At 46.1% G+C, this 13660-nt stretch overlaps 1 protein-coding gene across 2 annotated transcripts in view; it reads left to right on the top strand.

Moving 5' to 3' along the window:
* ABL1 (ABL proto-oncogene 1, non-receptor tyrosine kinase) overlaps window positions 1-13660 on the top strand; it is a 79463-nt gene that overhangs the window by 40786 nt on the left and 25017 nt on the right. The window contains exon 1 of one of the 2 annotated variants that reach the window (XM_068413848.1): window positions 5561-6066. The exons of the other annotated variant lie outside the window; for it this stretch is intronic. Within the exon in view, the coding sequence (XP_068269949.1) occupies window positions 5982-6066 (85 nt within the window). The 5' untranslated portion in view covers window positions 5561-5981. Of the gene's footprint in view, window positions 1-5560; window positions 6067-13660 lie in introns of those variants that run through there. 2 annotated transcript variants of the gene reach the window in all.

Raw genomic sequence — 13660 nt, 5'->3', positions numbered from 1 at the left:
ATGGTGAAGAGAGACCACCATTGCAGGAATTTAGTAGTACCCTCTGCCTTGCTACTGCCTCAAAAAAAAAGGATTCTGCCCTGTTGCTTGAAAGGAATTTCAAATAGTTGAACATCCCATCGCTGAAATCCCAGCACTTCTCAGCCGCCTCCTTCACTCATGAAAATTGCAAATAACAAACATCTGTTCGATCAAGGAGAAAAAACAACAAATGCACATGCTTTGTTGCAAAATCTTCTGGTTTTCTGTTGCTGTGTACAGTGGACTTTTTGTAACCTGGCTTTTTTTTAAAGTTTCTTCCTGTGAGAGTGGGACTTGCTAAGTCCAAGTGCCAGAAGTGTTACTATTTCATTGTATGTGCGGGTATCTCTCTGTGCTCTTGCAGGGACATTCAGGCTGGTCTGTATGGTTTCTGAAGGAAGGAAAACACTCTCTGCCCTCAGGTGTTAACTAGCTTTTGTTCAAGTTCATGTGTGGGGTTTTTTTTTATTTATAATAATGCCTATTGTAGAGTGGTCAGAATAGTAGCACGAGGCTTTTGTTTTTAACATGCTATTTTAACTAGCTGTTGTAAACATGTCAGCTGAAAAGAGCTTCCATGGAAAGGTACAAGACTGGTCTCTATAAAAACGTTTTGTACATGAACTGGAAAAGGAAAGGCAGAGAAGTCTACCTAAAAAGCTGAAAGAAAACAGACACCGATGGCGTGGTTCTGAGGTAAGGCAGTGCTGGAGAAGCTGGGGTGGCTTTACATGGATCACTGAAGGCATGAAGGTTCATCTGAGCGAGGTATCTGGGCAGAGCAGTAAAACCACCGGAGTCCTGTCTGGGTATACTTCATTAATGCCAATGATCTTACTGATTCCTAGTGATCACCAAAATAAGTGGTAGTCAGAGATCCTTCAGCATCTTGGTTGCTTAGGCTTTCTTCTTAGGTGCGTGAACAAACTTGAAAGGTTTTAATGGGCTAATGGAGTCATTCAATGTGCAAACACCACCAAGGGCTTTTCTCACCCTCTGCCTGTTAGGTGGCGGGTATTACAAATAAATCCCAAAAGAAATTGCCTTTTTGTGTAGTGCTGTCATTGCCAAGTAAGCATTGCTGAGTATCCTGGAAGGCTTGTTTTCACTTGGTTTGGAGTAGTTACAAGGTGTCAAACAATTATTAAGATTAAGAGGTGACTGACTCAAGAGACAGTTATTTGAATCTGAGGTGGCTTTGCACGGCTGGGTGTGGGATGTGGGCTCAGCTCTAACCCTGCCAATCTGGGACTCGCATTCTGCCCTGCTTTCTTTGGCATACCATAGCAAAGCTCTCACACCTTAACGTGCACGACCCGCTGAAGTTCATTGCAAACAGCTTTACAAGACTCCACCGGACAGTGTTTTGTGCTGCACGTGCCAAGAAGGTAGAGTATAGTAGCCAGGATTTTAAAGGTCCTAGTCTTCTCCATCTAATACACACCACTATCTTCCCAAAAGTTTGGCACATGGTATCTAAGACTGGATGGAGTCGTTTCATGGGGGAGGATCTGAAAACCCAAAGGAAAACTGGAATCTGTCAGGCAAAGCTGGACCAGCCCCCAGGAAAACAGGCAATACCACATTTGCTGTCGGATCAAAGCCCAGCTTCCCTACAGCTGTGTCTATAGCACATGCTGTGGTCATTCATGGAGTTCAACGTAGGCTTCTTTGATCATTTTCATATACACATACATTTTTAATCAGGTGATGGTATTAGAATGTGTTATTTCACTATGTGAAGGATGTCATCAGAAGAGAGCTGTATGGCAGTGCTCTGTGGCATGGACCTATTTTTAATCATAAAGACAGTGACCCGTGAATGCCCAAAATCACGTGTAACCTTATCACGTTAGTCTTTTAACACCTGTGGGGAAATTCTCTGCTTCATTTACAGAAGAGCAAGATAAGGCACAGGTAACTCGTAATTGTAAGCAAGGATCTGCTCTTTCTGATTCTTTTGAAGCAAGAATCTGCTCCTTTGCTTTAACCACCAGTTTGTGGTACTTCTGTTTCAAGTGACTTTTTCCATCCCAAACCAGCTGAACGTGCCTATCAGAAAATACCCAGTGTTTGGGCCTTCAAACTCTGTTATCTTTCTATGTTTCAGAAAAGGATTTGAAAATAAAATTCAGCTCTGCTCTTAAATGGGTGATGAGCACTCAAGCTGTTTTTAATGGTATCGCAACAAAATTCACTCCAGCTGCTAACGTCGTGGGATCATGCCAAAACTCACTTTCTGCTCACGGAGTCCAGTCCTTTCATGGCCACTGTCGTGCCTGTGTGTGATCGTTCTCTTTTGGAAAAATCTGTCCTCAAATTTTGGGTAGCTTTAAGAAAGGAAAGAATAAAGAGCTGTCTGCTAGAAGAAGCTCAAACATGAAGGCAGTTGGCTAAATAGGTTTATGCTCTTGTGTGAGCATGAACAATAAAGGCTAATGGATCCTGGATTGCATTAGCAAGAGCAGAGCCAGCAGGTCGAAGGAAGTGATTATTTCCCTCTTTTTGGCGCTTGTGAAGCCACATCTGGAGCACGGCGCCCAGCTCCCTTCTTCCCTGTAGCAGACGATGACAAACTGGAGGGGGTCTGGCGGGGGCTGGAGCAGGCGGTTTTCCCCGGGGCCGAGGGAGCTGCCTCCACCCGGTCAGGAAGAGGGGGCTGAGGGGGTCCCAGTGCTCTTGTAACCACCCAACTGGTGGCTGGAGAGACTCTTCTCAGAGGTGCACAGCAAAAGAAGAAGCAAGGCTTACAACTTGCAGCAAGGCAAATCTGGATAGATACAAGAGGATAAGAAGTGTTTCACGCTTCCCAGCAGACTCGGTTAAAGTTTAGCGGCAAAAAGCCTGTAACAACCTGATCTAGACAGATAGCTGCCCTCCGAGCAGGAGGTGGAACTGGAGACCTTCCAAGTCTGCTCCCAACCAAAACTGTTTTGCTGTTCTGCAACTGAGAGCCTGAGTTGAAGGTTGCATTAGTCCCTCTGTAGCCCAAAAGTCTGCATGCTTTTCATGACTGATTTTATTCGAAGATGTGTGTGTGACAAACAAACATGAAAGGGATTAATAGATGTGAGCCATAAGAGTAGCAGTTGGTGTGATGCTACCACTATAGCTTTTATTTCTGTATCACCCGTTAATTTCACAGCATGCAGGAGAGGCAGAGGGTATTTGCTCTAAAGTATTTACAGCCTGGTTTGCCATGAGACAAAAGAGGAAATGTTGAAGGATGAAGTTTGTAGCAGAGGGGCCACACAAGCTTGTCTGTGTGGAAACAGAAAGGGAATTAATTTGTTTATCTACAGAGGAAGTTATCCCAGGATAGCTCTTTGTGTTTAACTCCCCGAGTGGATGTGTTTCTCCTACAGTGAAGTTCCACTGCAAGCGGGTTAATTTAATTTGAGATGAGGCATTCTTCTTCTGGAATAAGAACCCCAGGAGTTCATCAGGAATGTAATCCCCATTAATTCTGCTGGTGCTCGTTGTATTAACCTTGATTGTAACGGCTGGGTGGTGTTCATGGGGGGCAGCCTCTGTGCTGCCGGGGAATGCTGTGGGGATTCTGCATTCCTACAGCTGCGGCCGCAGGAGAAGCGGGGCAGGGATGCTCCTCACATGGGAAAGAAGTTGCGTGCAATATGCCTGGTCTGCTCTTACAATGTTACTGCATCCCAGTTCCCTAAACATGACACTGGGCTAAACACGCGATGATGGAGCTCCTCCGGTGATTTATATAACCTTTCTCCTCCAAATCTGCTTTTAACTCCTTTTTTTTTTTCTTTCCTCCCACCCCCCAGCGCGGTTCAGCACAAGTTCTCTGTTGCAGTCTCATCTGAACTTAGGCAGGCAGGGAACAAGTAGATAGGTGTTGGTTTCTCTTGCTTCCATAAAATGGCAATCCTCCTCCAGAAGCAGAGGGAGGAAAGGAGAGCGAGGGGAGAGCCACATCGTTGGCTTTCCAATGCACGTGCAGGCTGCCAGAGGTGGGGGATTGACTCTGTAGCCTCATCTCTTCTCTGGACTGTCTACAATGAGGAAATGTTTAAGTTTTCTTGCTGGTTTCTGGTTTATTAAATGGGGATCTCCATGTTCATAATTTCTGAGAAAAAATGTGAAACCGCTTTGAACATCACGCTGTCCTTACCGTGATTATTTCTCTGCTAGAAATGATGTGACTTGTGGTATTTAAAAAAGCGCAGATGCTATTATTGCAGTTCAGTATGGGTTGAGAGACCAAGGATTTATTTCAAGCTGTCTTTCACACGTACACCCCATGGATCAAAAGTCTGAGGCAAAGTAATGCTGTAAAATAGTGTTTAAAGAGTCTGAGTGATGTTTGCTGGTTTGGAGGCATGGTCCTCAGATGCTGGAAACATGCAGAATTTCCCCTGAAGTATTAAATGTTTGAAAACATTGGAGAGCAAAAGAGTGCTAGCTAGTGAGTAACCTTGCCAAAACAAACTGTCAGATGTGGAGGGAAGTTTTCAGGGACAAAAATGAAGATTTGCTCTTTTGTTGATCCTGTGTGTGACACACCAAGCGCCCCACGCGTTGCAGTGGAGTTTGTGACAGGGGTGGCTTCCCAGGCTGTTTTCCCAACTCACTCTCTGATGAACCTGGCACCCTTGAGCACCCCTTGCTCCGAGCAGCCAAAGCGCCCCAAGATTTGGGAAATGAAAGGGGATTTTTCAGTGGAAAAAAATGCAATTGTGTACACACACAGAATTTTTTATCTTCTTTATAAAGATATATATATATATATAGAATGTATATACATACAGAATATAAATATATGTAACCGAAGTGATGGTGGTTTTAGAAAGGAGACACACAATAATGCTGGAAAGTAATGTATCAAAAATGCATCAAAGTGGAGAGCAGGAATTAACACATAGCCTTGAGAAACCTGCAAGGGAAATGCACAGTCTGTAGGGGAAAAGAACAGTAGGTAGTGGGAGAGTGGAAACTTCTGGCCCCTTGTGCAAGAGGAGCAGGATCCTGTGAGTGTAACTGCACCAGCTGAGAGTTGGATCCGTTTGCCTGTGACTATCACAGCGATGCTACGGATGCGTCTTCTGGGCAGGACCTCCAGCTCCCCTGCGGGTTTTGCATGGGTTTATGAACGGGCATAGCTCTGAGTTTGCTTCTCCCTGTTACCAGGCGCAGTATTTAAAGTTTCCTTAATACCCTGTGAACTGACACGCTCTGAAGGCTTTTGCCTCTTGCCTGCAGTTCACTCGCTCTAACAGAGCCATGCACAAAGCACCACAAGCACCAAAGCAGCAGCGTTATTCCTTAATCCTGCCTTCCCCCTTCCCAACCCAAGGAGGGCTCTCCGGGCTGGGGAAACTTGTTGATTTTCTCTCTGGCATTGGGAGAGGAGGCAGGCAGGAGGAGGGTTAAGGAGCGAGGGCGTTGCTCGCCTGCCTGATGTCATGGAGGCAGGCAGGGCTGAAGGGGGCCCTTTGTTGGCAGCGCAGCCCTGCCTGCACCCAGCACCCGGCAGCATGCGGGCAGCTGCCCCAGAGTGCGGGCAGGAGTGACTCTGCCCAACTTGGTTGGCTTTGCTTTTCTTTCTTCTTTTTTATTTTCTTTTTTTTTTTTTTTTATTTTTTCCTTCCTCCTCCTCCTCTCTCCCGCCAAAAGAGTTGGGAAGGAGGGAAGATGGCTGGAGTTAACTCCCCGGGAGAGGAGATGCAGGGCCCCAGGATTTTCCGCCTCTCCGGCTCGCCCTTGTAATGGTTTTCAGAGCGCTGGATTTCTTAGACTTTTCCTGGATATTTTGGCTTAGACTTTTCCTGGATACTTTGTTTTCGACTTTTCCTGGATTTTTTTAGACTCTTACCAGATTTTTTTTAGACTTTTTTTAGACTTTTACTGGATAACTGGACAGTGCGAGAAGACGCTGAAAGGAGGGAGGAGGGGGGAAGGGAAAGCAGACAGCCAAAGCCAGACTCTAACAAATGAAAATGTTGGAGATTTGCTTGAAATTGGTGGGTTGCAAATCGAAGAAAGGACTTTCTTCCTCCTCTAGCTGCTATCTGGAAGGTGAGTACCCAAGGGGGCCGGTGTCAGGCCGTACCCCACCGCCATCCCAAACACGAGTTTTATCCCTTCCTTGCAAGTTGGGGCCAGGCTTGGGGGGGTTCATTTGATCCTGGCCAGCTTTAGGCTGGGCTTTTGCATGCAGGGGTAAGGGAACCGGGCCGTGTACACGGCACCCAGACCCCAGGTGACTTTCATTAACTGCAGTATACAAAGGGAGCGCGGCTCTACCATTTATGGTTGTAAAATGTCAAGTGGTCTTATTGCCGAGCCCATAAACAAAGCCGTATCTTCAGGCCTCGGCTTTATTTTTGTTCACCCGGAGAAGGATCTCCCTTATTTTGGATGTGAGAAGAGGATGGTAAAACCAACTCCAGGCTCAGGAAGAAAATTTAGATGAGTCCATCAGTAAAATATTTTCAGCATGTGCTAATACATAATCTCTCAGTTAATTTTGGTTAGCCCCTTGTAAGTTTGCTTTCCACAGGCATTCATTTAACAGAGTTTTCTTGCGTGTTTGCTTCTAAAAGGTGATTTTTGAGTCACACTCATGGTGATTTGTAGACACTGAGGTGTTAAACATATGGATCTGACTAGTTTAGATTGAAAGCCTGGGTGACAGAGGCACCATGCTGGGCTGGGGGACTTTGGGCTGAGGTCTTGCTTTGCTTAGCATGACCTGGAGCAAGTTCTTCACCCTGCTGTGGCTTCACACCCTACCTGTGGAGCAGCGTTTCGGGTCCCTGCGTGCAGCCCTGGCCCCTTCGCTGTGCTAGCGGGGCTGTGTCCATCCTGCTGGGGCGGTCTGGGCTTCTTCAGCTTCTTTTGTGTTGCTGGATGTTGCTTCAGTAAAAATAATCGGCATGCCAGGAGAGGACTGTGCTAACTCATCAAATCAGAGGCACGAAAGGCAGCAGCTGATCTCCCCGGGGCCTATCGCAAGTCGCTGTTGCTCAGCTCTCGAATATTCAGTGGAAAAATGGTCCTTGGAAATTCATAGGTTAGGAATCTCAAAATCTACAAATGGCTTCTCGTGGCAAACCCATTTGAAGAAGTTTCGGATCAAGAGTCTGTACTCATCAGATTCATTTAGTGGGTCTGAAGGATTTTCTGTTGTCTAAAATCAAAGAATAGTTTCCAGAGGACTTTTTTTTTCATTTATTTAAAGTTTTAGAAACCTAATGGTGGGTGGGTGCGTCTGAAAAGTTTTGATCTTTCCTGTGCAACTGAATTCTTCGGTGATCTTTAAGGTCTGTAAAACCTCTGTTTGTGTCCCCTTCCTCTGGTATAGCTCAGACCAGGCCAGGCTGTGTGTTGAGGAGGAGCTCGGAGCCGTGCTGGGCCTCTCCTTTCTGTGCAGCTGGATCTTTCAACACCGCCCTGGGAGAATAGGCAGAGGGTTTGGGGCCTCTCTTCCCTGCAGAAGTGAATGCTAAAGGATGATGTTACAAGGGTGTTACCCTCACTGTTTTTGCAAGTTTTCCCTTTTGTGTGTGTGCTACAACCTCTCCCCCCTCCCCAATTTGCAATGCAGTTGCATAATAGGGTTAGAGCCTGGTTTGTCTCGCACCGCATAGGCAGTATCCAGTTAACAACATGATTATTGACACAATAAATATTGTAGTATTTCCACCTTCAGCTTCCCTGAGACTGTGGCTACATATTTATTTTATATGATGGGATGGGAAATGAGCAATTGAAACAACTTTTAAACAACGTTCTGTCAAAGTAGCTCAGTTTCATTTCTCAGCTCAGCACGGGGCAAAAGCGAAGCAGCATCCAAAAGGCACGTTAAAGGTGAACAAATGTGACAACTCCAACTTTAATGCAGTGACAGTCAATTAGGACTAATGCAGTGACAGTCAATTAGGACATCGGTGGCCCAGGACCCGCCATAATGGACTGTAGGTCTCTTGGAAAGCAGGGTGAGAAGTGAGAATCCATACTCATCTGGAGAGAGAGGTGGTAAAAAAAAAAAAAAGCAGGTTTTTGTGTTATTCCTTTCTAAAGCTGAACGTCCCCACGTGGCATCCCTAGGCAGCTTTCTTACTAAAATTATTGTGACGTTGAAAGCCCTGTTGAAGATTCTTCAAAAGAGTAGTGGTGGCTTGTCCCAAACCCCTGTACTCCAAGGGCACGAGTGAAAATATGCTTGCATTATTACCCTTAAAAATATAAGAGGGTTTTGCATATGGATTTGTTAATTTTGATGGCAGCCACTTAAGCTTGCAGTCCTACGAAGGCCAGACTGACTGAGAAGGGGGCAGGCTTGTGTCAAGGGCCACAAACTAGGGACCGTTGCTCCCGGGTCTCCAGGAGCAGCGTGTGATGGCCTGTCCATTCCCATGTGCATCCCACAGCCTCTCTGAAGCTTCTGAAAGGATTAAGGAGATGATGGTGATATCATTGGAGGATTTAACTCTGCTCTTGTTATCTTAGTTGTATGGGAAGCTGTTGAGGACGTGAGGGGAAAGCTGAAAGTTTCTTTACTATAGTAGACTATGAAACATAACTGCTTAAAGGGTGAAAGGTCCATTATTTACATGGAAAACCAGTCACAGCCAGGAGGATCGACTAAATTTTGCCTAATTGAATTGTTTCTTTTGGCTTTCATGTGTTAACAAAACCATGACAGTGTTTGGTTGATGAATAGCACGGGACTGGAACAAAATCAAATCTGTTTGTTGTATTTTTAAACACACTTCTTGAAAATATTGTATTGAGGTTGGGTTTGATGTAAAGCTGGTTTAGAGTCAGGCACATGTGTAGGTGTGTATGTCTTTTGACCAAGAATTTTTTTTTTTTTTCATGGTGGTTCTCTTCTGAAAGGCTTTTATGCTCTGTTAGTTTGCAGGAACGAGGAATGTTTGTAGAGTCCTCTTTGTGGTGGTGTGGAGGGCTGGCAGGTTCTCCATCCCATTGCCGGGCGCTTTGCTGAAAAAGTTGAGACCTTTTCTTAACTTGATCAAAAATAAGTTTAAACTGGTTCTAACGATTACTGAAATTTCATATTGATGTTTGAGCTGGCCATTTTTGCCCTAGATTCTATTCCCACTAGTAAATATTATTCTAAAATGTGAGAGATCTGAAGTTCTGTCATCTGCTTTCTCCTTTCTGCCTTTGCCAAACTGAATAATTCCTCACCCACTTCACACCAAGAAAGGGTAAAGAGTGGAAGGGAAGAGGCACAGCACGTACTGCTGCCAATCTGATCTGGAAACCAGAACGTGTCCATGTCCCAAATAGGGGCTGAAATAGTCTTGCTGCCTTTTTGGGCTTGCTCTGCCACCGAAAGGCAGAAGCCTTGTTTAAAGTCTGTCAATGTGCTCTGTAAAGTTTGAGCACTTTTGGGGGCACTAGTGAAGTCCTTTGTTTTCTAACTGAAGTGATTTCTGTCCTGCCAGCTGTCCGACTGTCTCTATTTTTTTTAAAGTTTTTTTTCAGCGTGTCTTGTTACAGTGAGAGCAGAGGAGCCTGGGGAGGAGCAGCAGCCCGTAGCTGTTGCCCCATTCCTGGAGAGTTTCTTTTTTTATGCGTTTGGGCACGTATTGAGCCAGACCCAAATCTGCAATGCCAGTGACTCCTCCTGCCCCGGTGCCGCTGGGATCAGCAGGCAGGTCTTCGGTCAGTCTGTTAGGAAAAGCGAGTGCATTACGACAGCGTTGCTCCCTCCCAGGCAAGAGCCTTCTGTTTGCTTCCTCTCTTCCTTAGCTATTTTCTGCTCCTCACCTCTTGCCCTCTCATCTACCATCACTCAGTAGAGTTCTTGCTCTTAAATGTGTTTCTGGCTTTGTAATGGCTTGCTAGTTATGTGCTTGCTCCAGCAGTTCTCACCTCTCCCATCCTTATTAAAAAATCTGGCTGATGGTGCTTGCTACCGTCTCCCATGGGTTGTGGTGAGGGAAGGCTTATCATTTTGTAGGAAGAGCTGTGGCTGTCTGCAAACCTAAAACTGATCATCCACAGACGCGTTCGTCCTTCCCTGAGCGGTCTGGGGCTGCTTAGTAAAATAGGGAATATAACAGTAAATCTCCATGATTCTTGCTTGGTGCTTTCCCTCTCTCAGAAACACAAACTTCACTAATTCTGCTCCCTGAGTAAGGAAACCAAAACAAACATTGTAAAGGTAAAGTTTTCAGAAATATGCAAGCGTCATTGAAATTCACTTGGATCTCATTCCTTTCCTCTTCCTCTTGCAGAGGTTACAATCTAAGGTCAGGCAGCAGCTTTAGTAGCAGATTTGGGAATAAAATCCAAATTTCTGCCATACCCACTATTCCACTCCATACATCTCCAAGTGTGATTAGCTGGCTGGAGAAAGATGGTATTTAGTATGTCACTAGTGGGTTATAAATGGAATAAACTCAGTGAATGAACTGGAGTGGAACCTGCAGGCTAATTTAAGAGTGAACTTTCAAAAAAACCAAAAATGCTATAACCAAACAAACCAGCCAACCAAAAAACAACAAAAGCCCCAAGATGATGGAATCATCTCTTGGAGGAGTGGGAGAAGCCACATCATCAGGGGTGCTTAGTGTTAGCCAAGATAAAACACCACAGTTGGCGGTGAGGGCCTGTTTGTGCATGGGCAATGAAGCCAGAGCCATGGGTGGCCTTTTTCTCTCATGTTTGCATTCAGCAGACGTGGTTTGCAGTATTTGGAGTGCCAGAGGTTGGTGGTGACCGTGTGAGAAGGGGTGCAGCCTGCCTGTGGGATGGAGGCACCTCCTGGGGGGTGGAAATAGGGTGGCACAACTGGGGAGACTGGCCCAGCACAGTGAGAGTGGGTCTGGTTGAGAGAGGCTGGATCTGGTTTTGCACTTCTTCATCTCTGTGTAGAAATACACGGGATTTAAAAAGTGATCATTTGTCCTCATGCTGGCTGTAGGAACATGGACTTTCCAAATATCAGCCAAGAGCAGAAGCGACAGCGATAGCCTTTGTTGCAGAAGGTCATATGGGCCTGTGCTGTGGAGTGGGTGACAGGAGAGGCTGGGCATGATCTCACTGAAGGGACGAGTCTGAAATAAAACACAAAACCTTTGCTCTTTTTGGAAGGATCTGGTTTACAGATTTTTATTTTTTTAAAATCCATATTCCATCAGGCGTAGGGAATCCGTGAGGGCCACTAAGGAAATACTGGGACAGAGAGGCAGCTGCTCCATCATATGTGCTCAGAGCTGGGAACATTTGGATGTATTAAATCTGCATAGCTCTTCTGCCATTTATCATCATTTCTTCCAGGGGAAAAGGAGAGTAGGGGGAATGTAGGGAAAGGAGAAGCTTTAGATAGCATGTGCTGTACCTCCAAAGAGATTACTAGATGTGTTCTGCGCTCCCTCACTCTAGAAACCTCGTGGAAAAAATGCCAGCACAGTTTGTAAGGCCACAGGATGTTTGTTTTGTAGGGAGACAGGAGGTCTCTTCCTTCCCTCGGGACTTCCCTCGCAGTCAGCTGTGGAGGAGCTGAGTGTAATTCTGTGCTGCTGCCTGTTTTCCAACCCTTCCCTTAAATTTCTAAGGAAATTTGCTTGCGTTGGTCTAGACCAGAATTGTTCATATCTGAGAACTTCTTACACAGTCCCTAACAATGATTCATGACTTCGTATAAACAGTAATTAGCAGGAGATAGTTACTCTTATGAAACCTTTTAGTGTGCAAACGTAAATATCTCCTGGTAAAAACTTAAGTTAGGGGGGAAATAAACACATTCTTATGGCCAGTGCCTCAAAATAAAAGCTGCTGTTGTCCTATTTCAAAGTCTGCTCCACTTTAATTAAGAGTTGTCATTTAGTTGGTGTTAGTGGAGAACTGAATTACAGCGTTGCCTCGGGACTCCTCCCAGGAATCCAGGTGCCATCTGGAGCACAGTGTGATCAAAGTAATAAATTACTGTCTCGCTGGGACGCAGCAGAAGACAAAGTGGATGCGTGGAAGGAATCACAGCACAGAGATAACAGATTGAATTACGCTCGCTTCCTGCCCCATCACCGCACCAGGATACTCTCCTGTAGGTGTAGCAGCCAAGCTGATTTATTGGGAGGAATCTGGCACATTGAAGAGCTCAGCAGTGCTGTAAAATTGTAGTTAAAACCAGCAGTATGATGTGAAGAAGCTGTGGTATGTTGAAAAAGACCCTCTCTACGTATGAACAGCGATGTCTAATTCCTGCTCTGAAGGGCTGTGATGTCTGGGCACATTTACCAGGGAATAACTCAGAGGGGTAAGTGCTGCTGACAGCCGGCTGTACGTGGCTCCCAGATGGACACGTCCTGTCTGCTTCTCTCGCTTCATGGTTTTGTGTCCTGAGTCTGCTGACAGCCTCCTCTTGGGGCCCAGACCTTTAAAAGTGTGTTTTGTCACGGTCTATCAAGCTTCCGCTACACTCGGGTCACCACAACTCTGCTCTTTCCTTTACGCTCTTGTGTTGACTCGGGGCCTTATCCTCCCATTCTTGCTGCCCTTCAAGCTTCATTCAATCACCATCTTCCTCACCCTGGTTCTTAACTTGGGGTTCATACCTTCTGGAAATGCCAACCCTAACCCAACCCAAGAGTTGGGTCTTGCACCTCCCCATCGTGCTCTCCTGCACGGCAGAGTTCACACGCTGTGTTCACCTCCGTCGGGGAGCCAGCGGCTGAGTCGTCTTGGAGGATACGGAGGATACCAGCCTGTCTGTGCGCAGCACCCTGTGCGTTCACTGCGGGACTCGTGTGTTTTTCCAGCTTAGCAAATTCTCATACGTTTATTTGACAGCCCTTGCTCTTGCTGGTCCTTCGGTTTGCAGACAGTTACCACTGAGTCAGAGTTTGTAGGAATGTCACCGAGCAGAACCAGCCTTCCTTGACTTTCACACTGCAGCTTGTGGGTGTTTTTGGTGTTTGACACAGTGTTGTCTCATGGTCTGAATCGAAGCGCATACCTTGGCACCCGTGTGTAATGAGTCAGTCCCAGCATCTCCGCGGCCTGGGCACGAGGGAGGGATTCTTGCAGAGTGCTTGGCTTTCCTCCCGCATCCCCATCCGTGGCCGTGCGTGAGCCGTCCTTCGCTGGGCTGCGATTGCGCTGGAGTTGGAGGGGAGCCTGCCTTGGATTTCCTGCCTTCCTGTCGAATCAGTCCCCCGTGGGGGAGGCATTTTCCTTCCTAACGGAGGTTACAGTCCATCCCACCGTGCAGCGTGTACTGGTTTGTACCATATTTGGGGGAGAGCATCACAGTGTTGCTCCTCGCTGAGGTTGTGTATCTGCTACTTGCAGCTCTCTGCTGTCTGTCTGTTCCAGGTGTTTACTGATGGTGTAACTCCTTGGAGTATCTCCAGTCACTGCAGCGCCCTGTGTTTGATAAGGGAGCTTAATGGGCTTGACAGGATCAAAGCGTTTTCATGGTAAAATGATTATAGCTTAATTTTCTGAAAGTGGATTTTCTGTTTCTTTTTTCATTGTCCCTCTTGAAGCAAACCCAGGGTGTTAAAATGTATTCTGCTGCAGGAGACAGGAGGGGGAGGCAAGGATGTCAAGGTGCTTTAAAAAACCACCCAACACACCACCACCTTTTCTGACTGTGGAATCAGTTTAGAAAGCAGAATTATTTGACCTC

Source organism: Nyctibius grandis, chromosome 16 (genome assembly GCF_013368605.1).
Source record: "Nyctibius grandis isolate bNycGra1 chromosome 16, bNycGra1.pri, whole genome shotgun sequence".
In the NCBI taxonomy this organism is placed as follows: domain Eukaryota; kingdom Metazoa; phylum Chordata; class Aves; order Nyctibiiformes; family Nyctibiidae; genus Nyctibius; species Nyctibius grandis.
Note: the sequence above shows the minus strand (reverse complement) of the source record. Positions and strands in the feature narration are given on the sequence as shown.